The 18,274-nt window shown below is 42.2% G+C and overlaps 1 protein-coding gene across 1 annotated transcript; it reads left to right on the top strand.

The window, feature by feature from the left end:
• The first annotated feature begins 1,158 nt into the window (after nt 1-1,158).
• On the top strand, nt 1,159-18,095 carry twsg1a (twisted gastrulation BMP signaling modulator 1a). The gene is made up of 5 exons (XM_069685273.1): nt 1,159-1,253; nt 2,223-2,382; nt 9,526-9,625; nt 15,446-15,706; nt 17,506-18,095. The coding sequence occupies exons 2-5, from the start codon at nt 2,257-2,259 to the stop codon at nt 17,685-17,687; spliced, it is 669 nt and encodes a 222-aa protein (XP_069541374.1). The 5' UTR covers nt 1,159-1,253; nt 2,223-2,256; the 3' UTR covers nt 17,688-18,095.
• Nucleotides 18,096-18,274: the final 179 nt, after the last annotated feature.

Below are 18,274 nucleotides of genomic sequence, written 5' to 3'. Positions count from 1 at the left end.
AGTGAAGGTTTAAATACTTCAACTGGTAAAATGAGACAAATTAGACAGATTACAAATGGTAACTGTGCTGTACAGTTTAGGGCATTCGTGTTATTAAGATTCAACATTTGCAGGGTAAAATAGCTTTAAAAAGGACTTTTTTATTTAGTTATCCATCCTTGAGCTCAACATAATGCAGGGAGAGGCACCACTGTGACTTTTTGAGGTTTTTCACTGGCATAGTTTGTGGCTAGTACCGAGTGACTGGTTCTATTTGTCATTTCCCGGCCTGACAGTACTCTAACATGGTGTATTATTAGTTTTAACTCCCATTTACATCAACAATGTCTGACTTAATGTCTCAGTACAAGAGAAAGTCTGTAAAATGATCATACACTTAACCAAATCTCTCCAAAACCTAAACTTGCCCCCAGGATTTATTATAGTAGTTTATTGTATTGTAGTGTCTGGATAGTGTGGATTGAAGTTTTTCCTTTGCTTACATACATTTTGTAAAAACGCCCCTCCTCTTTACTCTGATTGAAATTTAAATGGCCCTGCCCTGGCTGAAGGTGTGTCTGTTCCTCTCTGGCCTTCCTCCCCTGCAGGCTGGAAGTGCGGCCTGTTGTTGGTTGTTGAAGACTCAGGAAAACACGTGTAAACAGCAGTGGGGTCGAATGGCCCATCAGAGAGGCTACAAATGAGCGCAGGGACTCTTCTCTGCGGGAGGTCTGCTCTACTTCGCAGCTTCCGAATCGCCCTTTTCTCACTTAATGAGCGCAATCACACGGCCTCTGATCAGAGTGGAGACAAAGGACTGTTTAATGGAGAGGGGGATGGATTTGAAAGTAAAGATTTACGTGTGAAAAAGCACCTGAACAGGGAACCAATGGTCAAAGAGTTTGGGTTTAAAGGAGATAAGCATTTTACGCACCAGACTTTTACGCACAGCAGGACGTGGTTGTAAACGTTCTCCTGGTTGTCTTTATGGTGCGATGAGGCGGGTCATTCATGTCCGATACCCTGCAGACACGCAGCCGGTGTGTGTCTGACCTGAGGCCCGGTGTTTTCCTCCACAGACGTTGGGTAGAAAATGGAGTGTGTGCCTTTAAGGCGCCCGACTGCCTGTCGCTTTCTGCTGCGGAGAGACTGACGCCCTCTGGACACAGTGGACACTTGAGCGGCGGCAGAACACCATCCTGGAGAAGTTCAAAGAGAAAACAGGCACACTCCCTCCTAAAAAGAAAAGCTAGGAACTTTTAAACAGCGTTGAGGTAAGTTTTAAACCCGCTTTATGTTAATTATGTCGCTCTTTTCTTCGCGCGAGCCTTTTGTAGCTGCGCGCGAGTGAAACAAAGTGATTTTGGTGTTTGCGATGAGCATAAAAGAGGTGAAGAAACTGCGGGAGCTAATGTTCCTCACATGTTTCCTCTCCGTCATGTGAAACGGAACAATGTGCAGCAGAGAAAGTTGTATAGTGTAAAAAGCAGAGCATTAGAAGGTTTGTTAACGGGGCTGTACTGAAAGGAAAAAACTAGATGAAGGAAGCTGATGTTGCCAGATGTGTGTGTTGTTATTCCGCAGTAGCGTGAGTGTGTTGCTGGCTTTGAATGAAATGTGACGCAGGCCTTTTAGAAATGTGATGCTAACATGTCAAAGTTTGTGCTTCCTCTGCATTATAAAGTTCTGATTCCGTTTTACTAAACACGTTTATCATCTTCTGTTGCATTTTTTAGCCCTGTTGCGAAAGTTTAAGCTCTTAAAAGTAGATCTCAGACATCTCAGTGCATGTATTAGGCGTCTGATAAAATATGTGGCACACAAGTAAAGGCTATACAGGTAAAAACATAATATGTATCACTGTTGTTTTAAGTTAAAAGTCTATTAAAGTTCATCAAAGTTGATGACTAAGAAGAGAAAAAGGACTCTTGTCTATGAGCCATATATTGTCAGTTATCCGGATGCTGTGGGTGTCAACATGTCTGGCAGCTTTATTGTTCTGTTTGGGTTTTTCTTGTTGTTGTTTGGTCAAAAAATCTATTAAAATCCAACAAAAATTTCCTAAGTAAGATTTGAATTTGTAAAAAAGTTGATCAGTCTCAGTAAAGGTAGGTCAGGTTATGTTTGTCTCCCATTATCTGTGATGCACAAACTGCATCTCTTCACGTTTCTTGTGGAATGTCCAGGCTGAAGGTTTGTTTATTTGTCCCTGAGGTCCTGTCCTGTGTCTCGTGTTGATCTAGGTGTTTCCAGTTGCCGTGCTGGTGAGCCGTCAGGATGAGGCCCGGTCAGCTGATCCTCCCTGCCGCCGCCGCTCTCCTCTTCCTCCTCTCAGGCCTTACCGTGACCTCCGGCTGCAACAAGGCCCTCTGCGCCAGCGACGTCAGCAAGTGTCTCATCCAGGTTAGGGGCTGTTTCCACACGTTTTCTGAGGGCGCTGGATGCTGAACAGTTGCTTGAAGATAGAACAAACTCCTCTTGCACAGATTTTCTGACTCGCAAGCCAAGAGATCCACACAAACCGAGCTAACCAACCTCTGATTTATAGCAGGCATTCAGAGCATAAGCAATGTAGTTCTGTTTGTTGATGTGAAACGACCCCAAACATGTTTTGCATCTTCCAAAATCAAAAATTATTGCTTGAAAAATGTGCAAAGACTTGTATTCAATGCAACTTTTTTATTCCCTTCATCACTGCTGAACTAAACTCAAGAATTTGATTTGCTTTTCTGTAGCTTTAAAGTGGGAAACTTCTGTGTGAGTGCAGCCAAGTTCTTTTCTTCCTGCAATGTTGCAGCTGTTTTAGCTAAACACACGCTGCTTTTCTCCTGACAACAACACAAATTCAACGCTGTGTGCAGCTGGAGTCAAGTCCAAGGCAATTTATGTTTGACAGGACGAACTCGCAGTAGTACAGTACTACGCAGCATCAAAAAATAGTCTGAGCTGTTGTTATGTCTTTAAACAACCCAGTAACAGTCATGCAAATACTCCAGATGAACGCAGATACCCAGCCGAAGCCAAAATCAAGTAGAAATCAGCCTTGCGTCCCGGCCGAGGTGGAGATCTGGACCGGAGAACAAAGATGGAATCTGTTGGGAAGAATGCAGATGCATTCCTCCGATAAGCCGAGAGAAGTCCGAAGGGAAAGTTTCCCAGAGCGAGAAAAAGAGGAATAGAGATGTGAATCTAACCGTGCAGCTTTGTGCACACCTGTTCTCTACCTGCAGTGTCAGAGCATGCAGTTTTAGAGCAAAGCATCATGGGGGAAATCGCTCACTTGCTCTTTTATTTATGTCAAGTTTCCCTTTTTGGACAGGTTTTTAGTATTTTTGCATCAACCTTGACTCTGACTTGTTGACTTTGTAGCATCACTTCCTTTGTGTCACTTCTTCCGTCACGTCTGAGGTCCTCTGGGTGAGGATGGGTGGGGGGCACCCCATAATTAACACACATTCAGTCATGCGTTTTGGCTATTTTGAGGGAAAACATGAAGAGAAGCTTTGGCCCGTCTTTCCAGCACCTGTCAAGTCACATTTGAGCTGCTGCTTGTCCTCCGTCCTGCGTGTGTGTGTGTGTGTGTTTGACCTGCTGTGTGTTTAGTGAAACGGCCTCTCCCATTAACATCTTTACAGCACTGTATTTAACCTCAGCGACCATTTCACCTGTGTGACCCCAGACACTGTGTGAGTGAGCTGCAGGTAGTAATGAAAATCGGTATTTGTCACAGGAAGTTGAACATGTGATTAGGTCAGAATAGGTGTGGAATAGATGGTACATATTTCAACTAGAGCAGAGGCTGTGTGGTCGATTAAATGCATCAATCGACAGGATATTAGTTTTTTTTATTTCAATCATTTAACCTCCACTCAACAGAGAATATATCTACAACACATTTTAGGATAGATTTGTTGTCGTAAACAGATTTTCTGTTGCTTGTGACGTCACTTTGAGCTCTGAAACTCGAAGGCGAACAGCTCTCACTGTTTTCAATTATATATTTTAAAGACGAATCAATAAAGTGACAAAATAACAAATTAAGTAGCGGCCCTTATTTTAACAAAATGTAGTTTTTTTTTCTGTGGATATAAGTAAATTCTGCTCATGGCCTGGTTATTCTGTAAGGGGCTCCAACAATTGCTTACCTGTTGTGGTGAGTTGGTTAAACAGACTATTCAAGAATAAGTACAACATGAGCCGGGTCTGGTGGAGTTCAGTCTTTCAGATGACTTGACATGTGCAAACCATAATTAAAACCCTTCAAGGTAATTTCCCCTGAAGCAGCATTAAAAACAAAAACTGCAACAGAAAGCTTGCTGACTATATTAGAGATATTTATTTATAACTTTAAACATCCACCAACAAGAAAAGGACTTGCAGTTAAGAGATTAAACCGTAAAGACAAATATTTAATTGATAACTGTAGAAACACAACGGCTCAGATAAAAGTCCCTTTTGTTTTTTAAAGTAAGGCATCTTCACCTTACGGCTAAAGTTCTCCCAAAGAGATTCAATTTAGAGTGGGATAAAAACAGCGGAAACTAGAACATGCTCACAGTTAAAAAGCTTAAACCAGCAAATATTTAAAACTTAAAAAGTTTCACAAATGACTTAATTAGTTGATTATCAAAATTTTTAAAGAGTAATTATCAGTCAATCCACTTAACAATTAATGGCTTCTTTCTTTACTTAAAACAGCATTGTTTGCTGCCTGTCTTACTAACATGTTTCCAATTTTGCCTGCACATTTAAAGGTCTGAACCAGAAGATTTAAGAATCCGTCCTTAAACTACTTCTCAGTAAAGTGAATCTCCAGTGCCCCTTTTCACAAATTACAGTCCATTTTGCAGCATTTTTTGGCACAAACTTGTTGCTTCCAAACCACAAGCTCCTCTTCCTCCTGGGTTGTGGCTCTGCTCGCTCTTCTTTACTTCCAGGTGGCTTATTCCTCCTGATGAGTCATTGCTCGGGACAACAAAAGCTCTGCAGCTTCCGCGACCTCGCCGACACCAACTCGCTAGCTGTCAGAGGCGAGAGCGATGGTGCGTGTGCCGTCAAGGAGAAACTTTTCCGCCTCTCGCCGCTCTGTACGAGCTCCATGTTGTTGGTGATTAGTGGGATCTGCTGCCTGACGCTCGCTTTTACGCTCTGCTGCCATCTCAAGTCATTTGTCTGAATTCCCCAAAACCCCTGAGGGTGGGAGAACATGAGAGGGGAGGCTGAGGTCAGGAGGAGGTGTGCATGTCTGTGGGGGGAGGTTGGTTGAGGGAAATATACAGTTGGGATAGATTCACAGGCCACAGCTCTGTGCAGACGGGCTGTTGAGCAGGGTGGGGCAGCAGATTTCAAAGTTAACACACAGCAGCCGGACGAGGCAGCGCGCTCACTTTCTCTCCTTTTGTCTCGCTGCTGCAGAGTTTTGACTGATTACGGCGGTTTCCTCTGAGGCAGAGGAAGCCTAATAAGGCCCCTTAAAGTCATTGAGATAACCTCAAACATTTCAGTAAGGAAATTGTTGTTTGTAGTGCTTCAGCTGCAGATTGTTACGATTAACCTGCTGTTGGTTTTATGATTGTTTACTCTGTAAAAGGTCAGAACGGTGAGGCCTTGTAATTGCTTCTTTTTGTCCAAACAACCGTTTAAAACTCGGGGGATTCAATCTGCTGTCATATCAGACTCTGAGACACTGGAAACGGAACATGATCACCATTTTTTTCTTGATGAATGTTTGGCATGTATAAAGGGAGGGCTGTGAGATGCAACAATGTTCCAAGCCTGGAAACAAATTGTTGACATTGTTATGTGGTGTGTCTTAACTGTTGGTCCTCTGGGGCAGAAACACAAGGTGTTTTAATGCTCAAAGCCTGGATGACTCTTTGTCCCTCTGCATACTAGGCTACTACCTTGTAATGGTAATGATGGTAATATCAATGATTTCTTGATTATTATTGATTAGTATTGTATAGTTTCCTAATCATTAGCCCCATGTGAAGTATTTTAGGTGCTACCAGCAAGGAACAAATTCACTAATAAGAGCAGAAAACACTCACACATTTTCTCTTTTCATTGTTTCTTGCATTGTATTTTGGCCTTTTATGCCTTTACTTTATTTGGAGATAGAGGACAGTGGATGGTGTCAAAAACAGGGTACGAGAGAGTGGGGATGAGGGTGAGAGTCAAACTGTAGCCTTTGTAGACGCACGATTGAACCGCTGAGCAAAACCGGTGCCCCAGGAATCCATTACTTTCTTGATGAGAGTTAAGAGGCGAAGATCAATACCACTCTCAAACTTTAGGCTAAATATGAAGCAGGAGTAAGGAGACATTAAGCTTAGCTTTGCATTAACTGACTTGGGAAACAGCCCTTTAAAAGATACACCTACAAGCACCTCAAAGCTAATGCATTATATCTCACTCTTTTAACCTGCACACAAACAGAAAGCTGCACCTGGTTGTTTTTCTGCTAAAAAAAAATAGCTAAAGCACACAGCTACTCAAAACACTTTTTTTTAAACATGTATGTTTGTGCATGTTTTAAACAAAAAAAAACATGAATGTTTAGTCAGCTTTGGAGGTGTTTGTAGACAGATATAAACTTTCTACAGTTGGGCTAACTGTTCGAAGCTGCATCAAGTATTAATGCTAAAATTGGCTAAACGCCTCCTAGCTCTCCTTTGTAAACCATATAATTGACCTTTTTTCATTAGTTTGTTAACCCAGCTAGCTTTTTACCTCTGTGCCTTTATGCTAAACACCTTTCAGCTCCTCTTTTAAACCCACATACAGTAGTTTTTACGTTTATGCTGGAGTGAGGATTAGCTAGCTTTGCGGTCTTGAACAGAACCAAGCTAGCTGTTATCCCTTGTTTAAATTCATGAAGCTAAACTACCTTCTAGCTTTGCGTCATTATTAACACACAGACATGAGAGCCATTCTATTCTATTGTTTTTATCTTGGCAAGAAATTGATAAAATGTATTGCCTAAAATATTTATTTAGAGGGATAGAGGTGTATGTAGCTTTAGAGAGGTTTAAGCTAGCTGTTAGCTAGCTATTCTTCCCTGCTCCCTGTCGTTGGGCCAAGCTAAGCTAACAACCTCCTGGCTCCAGCTTGCTAAAGCTTCTTTTCTCTCCTATTAATGTTTTAGAAAAGAAATGTTCTGTTCTCTGTTTAGTGAAATATGAGATGTAAGTTTTGTCCCCTCGGGGCAGCTGTTTAGTTTTTTATAATCTCACCTCAGAGGCTCATAATTACTCTCGGGATCAGATCCTGATCAGAGGTTTGGGGATTGAGAGGCTGGTGATTAAGTGAACTGTGTGTGGTTTTGCAATCCGTCACTGGTGAGTCACTGGAGAGTCTTTTATCATTGCCAGGACTGTTTACGTGTAGGAGATGGCTTCTGCAAAGATATAAAGGAGGAGCAGAGAGAGAGTAAAGAAAGGGAAGAGTATAAAAGAAGGAGGGGTGACTGAACGGAGAAAAAACAGGAGAGAAAGGGAGGGGGAAAGTGTGCTGCTGGAGGGGGGGCGGCCATGTTCTGTTCTCCAGGTGTTTTCTTCTCCCTCCCCCTGTTTCTCCCCCCTCCGCCTCCCTCATCGCGGTGACCTTGACTTGGAGGAATGTGCTCCCTGTTCTGTGTCAGGAGAGAACAGAGGGGGAGAAAGAGGAACTCCTCTGGCTCTGCTCTCACCTACTTTTCAATCCCACCTACGCGTGGATTGTGCTGGAGATGAGGAATGAAGCTGTCTGCTATGGTTTAAGTGTCTGTAGAGGAGTTCTGGGAGCAGCAGAGGCTTCATGTTTTGGGATGTTTGCAGGAGCTAATGTATTAATGTTAGCGTCCTTCTATAAAAAGAAACATGAGAAAGAGCTTTTTTTCCATGTCGACAAGCCTGTTTATGAAGCGATGAACCCAACGAACCCGATCTTTATTTAAAGTGTAAGAAATAACCCACAGTGCTTAAATTATCTCTGTATAAAGGACTATTAAAGGTCCATTTTCTGCCGGCCTCCTTGTGAAATGCCAGGATGACCAAAGTTAAACACCAAGTAACAGTCAGTTTGCTGTGAGCAACTGGGCGAGGTCATGACGTTAATATCATGTGACCGGTGCAAAACTAGAAGAGTGGCACATAACGAATAAAAACATCTAAGGTTGAAGAAGAAGGATCATTTACAAGATGACAATAGCAAAAATGTAAATTGGAGAGATGAAGAGATTCAGGAGCTTCAGGCTGTGAGGGCCAACTCCAATCGTCAGCCATCTTGGATATGTTGTTAACATTACACTGTAGCTGTGTCCCAATTCAGGGCTGTTTCCTTCAAAGGGTGTATTTGACGGAGGCTGTCCCATTTCGAAGGCTCCTTCAGATGCGCCCGACAAATGCATCCTCCTTTTCCTGGGCCACCAAAGATCCATCGGGTGCATCCTTCCTGGTCCAACGTATCCCAAGATTCATTGCGCGGCAATTCAAATGAGATCAGCCGAGGAATACACTTTTAAAAGCAATTTTCCTTGCTTAAAAATAATAGGTTAAGTTACGCGAGCTACCTGTTTGGTGGACACAAGGGTAAAGGCAGAAACGGCTCGTGACTGGAAATCCTCCGTAGACCAGACTGTCTCATTTGAGGTTGGCGTTATCGGTCTGCACAGGCTACGAATAACTCATCTTTCGAAGGATGCAGCCCCCGAATTGAGACACAGCTTGTGACTTCCACAGCAGAATTTTTTACGTCATGTCCTGCCTCATGAGAACCCACCTCCCCCTCGACAAGGAAAATCTCCCGCTGGACATGCAACTCTGGAATTAATTCAGGATAATAATTTGGGTCTTATATTTGTAGTTTCGGCCTTCACTGCCTCCAGCTATGACAGCAATAAATAAATGCTGACATATAAAAACATGGATGCAAAGCTACAAAAAGAGCAGGCAGACTATTGTGTTAAACATTAAGAGAAAAAGATTTGATTGCCGCAAGCGTCGACGTGTCAGAGCCTGCTGTGTTCATGAATGGAAATTCAGCAGAGCTTTATATTTTTCTCCGCTCCATCTACACTGACGTCTCTAACATATTTATAAAGATGCCACAGATGCCTCGTGCAGCGTACAGTAACTCTGTCTTGTAACGGCCTGTGTGTGATAATAGTGAGTGTGCGTGAAGCAAACCTGCTGTTCTGTTGATGTGTTAATGGCAAGTCTCTGTTTGCACAGCAGGTCTGCATGTTCAGTTCTGTCTGTTGTGTGATTGTTAACTCTTATGATGCTGCTGCTGCACATGTCAAACCTGGAGGTTTTATACTGACAATATAAAGAATCATGTTTCCACCATGTTCAGTATCTGCTCCATACCAACACATTATCAGCTAATGTTTGACGTCTGAATTGTTGCTTAAATATTTGTTTTCATCAGCAAATCAAATAAAGATAATTATCTGACTTCCACATACAGAGTTCTGCCCTGCTTTGGGGGACAGATGAGTTAAGGATCAGTGATGATTAGTTTGTTCTGTTTTAATGTTTCAGTATTGTTTTGTGTGTCCTGCAGGAGCTGTGCCAGTGTCGTCCGTCCGACGGGAACTGTTCGTGCTGTAAAGAGTGCATGCTGTGTCTGGGGAACCTTTGGGAAGAGTGCTGCGACTGCGTGGGTGAGTACAGTGTCTCCTCTATTCGCAACACATTTCACAGCTGACAGCAGGTTAGTCAGCAAATTACTTTAAAACTGTAACTGTTGTAGCCCACGCTGCTTTCTGTGATGAGGTAATGGAGCAGGTTCATACAGGCAGGTGATGATGGTGGATGAAAAGATTAGTGCCGATATGTAAAACACAATTTTCAAGCTGAATCACAGGTGTTACATTAAATTTGAGGTTAAAAAAGTCTTACTTCCACTTTCCTCCGTTAATCCTTTACTTAAGACTTCCTCATCAGGTGCTGCTGTCTCGTTTTTCACCTGCCACTGTGGTCAGATGTACTCATTTTAATCTGTTATACGTGTTAGCTGGCGACAGTCCTGTATATACAAAATAGCTGTAACTGCTGTAACTGTAATACGTGCAGACAACTGGGACAACATATGCCATCGTAAGATTGCAGCTTGAACTTTGACCCTCTTGTTCAAACATTTTAATGTTATTGAAAAATATAGTTGCCTTGTTGATACAAAACCCGCCAGAGTTCGCCCATGGCGACGTCCATGGTGGCTTGGTTGGTGTGGCTTCTGTGCAGAGGATTGTGGGTCGCCAAAACAGCATGCTAGCAGCTTGGACTTAGCAGCTTGCTAACTGCAAAATCTATCACTTGTAGTGGGACCTCCTGGTATTTTTTGCTTACTGTTTTGTACCTACATGGGTTGTGATATACTTAATCTTTCTCTGGTGAACTAAATAGTCTGGACGTTTGGGCTTTTGCTGTCACAGCCCCCAGACTTTGGAACAAGCTGCCAGAGGAGATCAGACTAGCAGAGTCAGTCCCTTGTTTCATCTCACTACTTAAGACATACCTGTGAAGCACTTTGTTACCTGTTTTTAAAAGTGCTATACAAATAAATGTATTATTATTAATGTATTATTTTTGTACTCAGAAGGAAGCATGGGAAAATGTCTCATAGTCCGAGAGCCAGGTCATTACATTTGAGACCAAACACATATTAACTCTTTTTATCAATGCGCTCCCAGTTTTTGAATCTGTCCCTCAGTCCTTAAAACCCCGGTCCTGCTGGTTTGAAGCAGGACACACATCAGCCAAAACAGAAACAACAGTTAATCAGCCAAATACTTGGAGTACTCCACAAATCCGCTTGTTTTGGATTTACACCCCCGCCGCACCTCCGTCGGAGGCTGAAAGTCAAAGTTCGTCTGAGCAGGTCGACCTCTTCGTCCCCTCTCTCTTCCGGCTTCTTCACCCTTTGATCTTCTGGAAAACCTTTAGATTTCCTGTCCACATGTGGAGCAGCCACTTAGTTTTGTCAATGCTCCTTTAATTTCCTCTGCTCCGATACACAGCGGCCCTGTTGGCTCTGCTTTGCGTTAACCTCCACACTGTCACTTCTCAGAGGCACCTTCGGTATCTGGCTTCAGTCACTGAACACTCATCTTGTATCAGGGCAGCAGCGCTCAAAACAAACTGGTTCCTTTTTAAACCTGCAGCCACAGTCTCAGTTTAGCAGAGATCAACAAGACTGAGACAGAACTGAGGCATCACATGTATGGAAGGAGATTAGTGTCGAAGTTATGATACACAGGTTACAATCACAGTTGTGGCAGTATAGACACTTTGTAAGTGTTTTGTTGAGTGTTAAACTTGTGTAACTTGCGACTTCTGGGTATAAAGTCTCTTTAATGTGTATTACACCTTAAATCTATTACTGACAAATTGCTGATAAATTTCCAATTTCTCGATTTGCAACTGTGTCTTCTAAAGTAACAAACTTCATCTGTGTTTTTCATGGCAAACTTAAAATGGGATCAAACATTATTAACTCCAGTCATTGCATACCACAAATATTTTTCCCAAATAAGGCCCCGTGTGTGTGCAATGAAAGGGAATGCTCAGACATTATAAATGAGGGGTTTAAAGGGGCCGTATCTGTGTTTATTGCTCAAAGTGAAAAAGTGAAAACTGCGTAATTCTGTGTTTTTTCAGAATAACGTTTTTAAAAGGGTCGCCTCTGAAATGGGCCGTTCAGAACAGCTGCAGGTTTCTGTGTAGAACCTTGCTTTAGCTGAAATCGACCAATCGTCATTCACCGTCATTCACCTCAGGCTGCCTTCTCGCACTAGCTTATAGTCAAGTCGTTTCAACTTACCATTCCGATATCTCCTGGTGATTCTGGCTCATACATATAAGGCTGGATAACTGATCCTAGATCAGCCATGTTTTCTACAACTTTGGAGTGACAGTGCAGTGCGGCCGCGCACCACGTGGGATCGCACACATGGGGGAGGGGCTATGCGGTCACACCAAATACTGTCAGCCAGGTCTGACCTTTCAGTAACAAAACGGCTTGTTCGTTACAGGAGGAAGGAGAGACTCTGAAAAATAATTAAATTAAAATATGTATACGATTTTTAAAATGAAACAAACTTAACCAACGTGATTCAAAAACACATTAAATTGATTGCATAGCTAAATGCAAGTGCCGTCATTATCTTTTATTAGAACCTACATTCACAATAAATATTATCCCAATTAAAAATGTATTTTAAGCAATGAAACAGAACATGAACAGGACTTACTAATGGATGATAATTAAAGACTCTGCCTAAACTAGAAAAGAAGAGTAAATAATAATAAGTAAATAATATTAAATTTAAATAAGTTGTCTCAGTAGAGGTCATAATTCATAAAATACAGTTTAATGATTTTTACTGGAAATTCTACACATTCTAAATCAAATGGCTCCACAACAGAGCACATAAAGGCTCTGGTCCAGGTGCACCTGTGTCCTGTACCCCACAGGCCTGTTCAGTAATCCATCCAGGATGCATGGATACTTGTCAGGGTGGCAAGTTATGGTTGGATAGCCTGCTGAGCAGATGCATCCCGCGTTCAACCTAAACTGCTCAGTTCAAACATCCTGAACATGATGGAGGGCGTTATGATGCTGCACCCACTGAGATTTGTAGCTCAAACAAACGTGATGAATGTAACTCTGGAAAATGCCCACAGGCAAACAAATGGTCTCCCAAACACATCAATGGAAACCACACTGAGCGCCATCGCTCGCTGGGAAAAGGTGTGGAAGACACGGATGCATGGTGGAAATTAGTAGTCAGATGTAGCAGCATGTTGCTAGCGGCCATAAATATGTCGCAGTTAAACTCGCAGATTAAAACAACTAAAGATGAAAGTTAAACATTTAGAAAAACGTGTCAGGGTGTAACAGGCCCCCCACCCGAAGGCCCGCCACCCTTGACTTCCCCCTGTGGCTCCGCCCCTGTGAGCCACTAGGCTCTCAGATCAGCTATGACAGACAGATATTGCTGTTCATGCTGACAAGGAGGCTTTATTAAAGTCCTTTTATGTGGAGCACAAATACAAGTATGTGACACTGAGCGCTGAACTCACTGCTGCTGCTGCTGCACAGATGTTGTGGTGGAGGAGTTTTCCTCCTGGGCCGGCCTTTTACAACACACCGATGACAGCCTGTAGCTTTAAGCAAGTATATATTTCTCATTTATGTGCTTTTATTTTTTCTTCCAGCACCACTTTGAGTAAGTTTCCACTCTAAACATGTTATCTGTGCCAAACGCTGGCTGCTTTGAAGTGTGTATCTGCGAGTGGTTAGAGCAGCCCAGCAGAGGACAGTTTGTATTTTAGAGGAGAGGAGGAGGAGGAGGAGGGAGGACACGGAGGGAGGACCCATGTGTACACTTTATCTAAAACAGCTGCTCTGGCTCTGCTCTGAGAGTCGGTCTGTAATCCTATTCCTCAGTCAAACTCCACTCCCCATTAAACGATTTACCCATTAGCTGTAATTCACTTTGACTCATTTGAAGCGTTAGGAAGATCCTATCTGAGGATGTGGGGACTTTGTCCAGTGATTACTACTGTATTTGGGGATTAAATGAAGTGTTCAGAGGATCTTAATTGAGACGAGGTACTGTTGACAGCAGTGTGGTTTCACTAAATTGCTCTTGTGAGTTGAAATCATTCAGGATTCGACAGTTTAACTGTTATCGTGTGTATTGTGTGTGAAAGAATGACTTACAACTGATCTCCCTGCTTTGTCAAAGTGCTTAAAGGGTCAGTCCAGCTAAATGACTGAAGACAAAGATAACCTTTAGTGGTAAATAGACACACAGGTACTTAGATAATTCACCTCTGAGATTTCAGCCTCCAGTTAAGGCTGGAGCAGAGACTCTGCGGTCTTGTCCTTGCTAATATATCTGTGAATTTGGCAATGACATTAAGAGGAGTTTAGGTCTGATAAGGGCCTGTGTCCACTGATGGCGTTTTTTGGTTTGGCAGTGCCTATTTTCGATACAAAACCACTCAAACTCAAAACAAACGAATACCCAACCAAAATTGGCAGGTTCACGCAGGTTTTTCAGGCCCGGGAAGACCCAGTCATAAATACCAATTGTCTCTTTTCCCATTGCCAGCAGAGTATACTCCTTTTTGATCTGTTTTCTGCTGCGTCACTGTCTGACATCACAAAAGCGCCGGAAACCTGTCGCCTTATTTCTTCTTCCCCTCGGATCAGGGATGAGCTCTCTCACCTCACTGCATCTTGCACAAAACATAGAACAAATTTGCCGTTGTATGTTGAACTTCTGTATTTACGTGCATTGCGCCGGAAAGGGGGGCGGAGATTAGTGTTGACCCGGGTTTTGTGTTCCCATCATTGCCGACTGGAGCAGAGGAGATAATTACCCGGGTCTACTGCAAAGTCATTTGACCCGGGTCTGAATGCCGTTTGTAACCTTTCCCACTAAGCAAAAAAGCCGGGTTATTTGACCAGTGGGAAAGGAGCTTCTGTTGAAAATAGTTAAACTTTTGGAACACCGCTGCACTCGTCAATGTAATTTCTTTGTCACCAACCAATCAAAATCAAGAAGGGGTGGGAGTTCTGATATCAGCATTGTCAACAACAGTGGCGGAGGAGAATCTAATCATTTTGTGTTTTTGGTGGATACAATTTCCAGTTGTAGAGCTGCTGCTAACGCCAGGACAAGATTCCTTTCCATCGTTTTCTTTGAAAAATGTCCGTGAATAAAAGCAAATTTAAAGCATACAGAGCGATTTAAAACAGACTAAACAGTCACTACCAATGGAAGCAGAAGTGCCGCCAGACAACTTTAGTATCCTAGCAACAGTAGCGGCGGTAAGAAGCGCTCTGAAATTGAGGTAATTTCGGCTGCCAGTGCAAAAAACGGCATTAGTGGACACAGGCCCTTATGGCACAAATCGTACACATTAAACATTAAAGGCTGATTCTGATATTTATAGACATGTTTGTATTGTAGCTGTCCTATAAGTGTCCTATAAGTACAACTCAGAAAAACAGCTCTGTTTTCAGAATTTTGACCACTCATTTTCAAAATTATCCAAACAGGGTTAGAATAGTTAATATACAATAATAAAAAAAAAGGATTTCACGGGGAAAAAATGGGTAAACTTTCAGTTGTTCTGGAAAAAAATGAATCAAAATTGGAGATAAATGAAGGATATGAAAAATTTGAATCTGGGTAATAACTTCAGAGTTAAAAGTGTGACATTTGCATCTGACATGTTGAAAGGTAGAGGTATACATTTACATAAAATGAGATACTAGTACTATTAGTAAAATACCTCAAATATGCATACTTATACTTGACTAAATGTCTTTGGATGCATTCCACCACTGCTGATAATAATTCAGTAATGTCACCAAAAGTCTTGATAATCCACAATTTTTATAGAAAATATGTCAGAAATTTTGAGTAAACTGACCCGTTAATTTCTTCATCCATCTTTCATAACAGGGATGTGTAACCCCAAGAACTACAGCGACTCTCCGGCCACGTCAAAGAGCACGGTGGAGGAGCTGCACCGTCCGATCCCCTCGCTGTTCCGCGCCCTCACAGAAGGCGACGCGCCCATCAACATGATGGTGGTGTCCTTCCCCGTCGCCGAGGAGCTCTCCCATCACGAGAACCTGGTGTCCTTCCTGGAGTCGCTCGACAGCACGCACCAGAACGTGTCCGTGCCTGGAAACAGCATCCATGCCAGCTACGACAATCAAGGTAATGTTTGAGCTTTGAAGGATTATTTTAGTTCTCCCATCACTGAATTTAATACCAAATCCTCCATTTGAAGCCATACAATGGATTTCCTTCTTCAGAGGAAGTTTGAGATTCAGTCTGAGATTCAGTTTTTCAGTGTAAATAAGGATATTTTCCATCACACAGAAACATAGACAACGTGGAAGCTTAGTGGTGGTGATGCTGAATTTATTCGATTGCGGCGGAGTCTGTTCATGCCGTTATCCTAGCTTTTTACTTCTGGCAATTTAATTTACTCTATAAAACTCAAAAAAGTGGTGCTCGTTTGCGAAGATTATTGTGTGGAACAAAATTCCCCTTTGTTCTGGAAGGAGCTTAATTTCTGCAGTAATCCAAAATCCAAAGGAAAAATCATATTGGCTTTTTGTCGAGGGAGCCGAGGTAATACCTCATCCCTGTAGCACTGTATTGTTATGAACTAAACTACCCAATGGAGCTGTCCTTTAAGCTAGTGGTTCCCAACCTTTTTTCCTTGGAGTATATATATATTGGATATATAAATATATTGGAATACATTTTTTTCATAGTTGAACAGAATTCATTATCAAGTAAGTGCTTTTTAAATGATGTTATTTAACATGTGCAAATCTAATCTTGACAATCTCGCGCACCCCCAGTGATCTTTTGACCCCAAGTTGGGAACTACTGCTTTAAGCTACGAACATTTATAAGCCCGTTTATTAATCAGTGATAATTATCCTATAATATATATTGATTAAACACTTTAAATGAGACATACTGTATCAGAATGAAATCTTGAGGTGCTTAAACACCTTCCTCTGGATGTTTTAACAGGTTCCTGTAAAGTAGTAACGGGCAGCTCTTTATCAAAACGCAGCTGAACATCCTGATGGCTCCTGAGAAAATTTGATAAATGAAGCTTTAAATTAAAACTGTCTTTGAAGTGATTAATCAGCAAAGGCCAAGCATTATCAAGTTTATATCACAGTAAAGTTAATGTCTATCTCTCAACTCTGGGGAACTGTTATTGGCTGATATAAAATAGATACTTTCACAATAAAACAGCGATGATCAGCATGCTGGTTGCAGCTCTGTTTTAGAAAAGCCTGTGTTTCTGTCGGACCTGAATCTATATAATGTTGTTGGTAACTTGCCGCTTGAAAACGTGCAGCCTCACATTGTAAAGCGCTTGAGTCACTTCCACATCACTATTAAACTTTCTGAATAAGTTACACTGCTTGAGAAATATGCATTCTTTGCTCACATGCTTAATTGTTGCATAGTTTTCTGGTCCTGTCAGGTCCTGTCAAATTTTTCATTGCATGCATGCACACTCACTAAGACCCATGGTAATAAAATCAGGCCCGAACCAGAGCTGAAGTGGACTACAAAGGCCCGAGCTAAGACCAGATTGGGTTGGGTCACATTTGCATGGTTTCTCGTGTGGACGTCACTGCCAAATGACTTATAGTTCAGGGACTTATACTGGGATGAAAGTGTTGCTGCACTGCTGTTTTTAAAAGTAATTTGCGGCTGTTTTGACCGACAGTCAGTGCTAGTTGCTATAAAGACACACTCGTAATAGGAGTGCTCCCACAGAGCCGAGCAGTTAACTCATTAAGCTCACACACACATATGGTCGCACTTAAATGCAGCAAATAAATTTCACCCCTGAAGTAAAAGTAGGAACATTGAGGGTTAAAAGTAATTACTTTAAAATGCTGCTTGTTTTTATAAACCACGTTTACTGGGATGGTGACTCACGCCTTTTTCCTTCTTCTGTCCTTTTTTTATTTCAGAGGGCATGTGCACAGTGGTCTACTTCGACGACTGCGTGTCTATCCGTCAGTGTAAACTTTACTGCGAGTCAATGGGAGGATCCAAGTACCGCTGGTTTCACAACGCCTGCTGCCAGTGCATCGGGCCCGAGTGTGTGGACTACGGCAGCAAGGCTGTAAAGTGCATGAACTGTCTCTTCTGAAGTGCGGGCACATATTGGTACCAAATGTCTGGGCCGTACCAGAGGACTGAGGGCAGAGGAAACTATGACTGTTATGTGTTAGCATTCCTCACTTACCTTGTAAAATACCTCCCACACCCCTCCTCTTACTCCTGCAAAGTGTTTTTATTCTGCTGTTTGTTTCACTGTATATTTTTAGATATGTTTTCAATAGTGTTTTTTACTAGAGGTGTATATGAATAATGTATTTTTACAACTATGGTCAGCTAAATCCCATTCCTTGCCAAATAAAGAAAAGTTTGGTGACATGGACTGTTTTGTGTCCACGAAAGTGTTTTTAAATTCTTGTCTTTGTATTTGCTATATTTTCTTTAAAAATGTGTAAAAATTGCAAAGCTCAAGTGGAATAGTAAATGTTTGTCCTCCAAACTGCCCGTCTCCTGCTCTAATCTTAGCCTAGTGTTGCCCGAGTCAGGAAACGCATCATTTCCTGGGGAAACAAAGTTGTTATTATACCATTCTGGTCCACAGGTGTTCCAGTGCTCACTGACCGTCTCATGCAAGCGGAGGGAGGGAGCGTTTACCGATGCCAATCCCTCACCGCCACA

This window comes from Semicossyphus pulcher, unplaced genomic scaffold (assembly GCF_022749685.1).
Source record: "Semicossyphus pulcher isolate SPU_LCO1_2020_fin unplaced genomic scaffold, fSemPul1.0.p SCAF_7, whole genome shotgun sequence".
NCBI lineage: Eukaryota > Metazoa > Chordata > Actinopteri > Labriformes > Labridae > Semicossyphus > Semicossyphus pulcher.
The sequence above is the reverse complement of the archived record's forward strand: the minus strand, read 5'-3'. Positions and strand labels throughout refer to the sequence as shown.

What these genes read in the sequence shown, in the direction of transcription:
- twsg1a (XM_069685273.1), top strand. Translation starts at nt 2,257, where the DNA reads ATGAGGCCCGGTCAGCTGATCCTCCCTGCCGCCGCCGCTCTCCTCTTC. An exon ending in TCAGCAAGTGTCTCATCCAG is followed by an intron (nt 2,383 to 9,525) that starts GTTAGGGGCTGT and finishes TGTGTCCTGCAG; the next exon opens with GAGCTGTGCCAGTGTCGTCC. An exon ending in AGAGTGCTGCGACTGCGTGG is followed by an intron (nt 9,626 to 15,445) that starts GTGAGTACAGTG and finishes CTTTCATAACAG; the next exon opens with GGATGTGTAACCCCAAGAAC.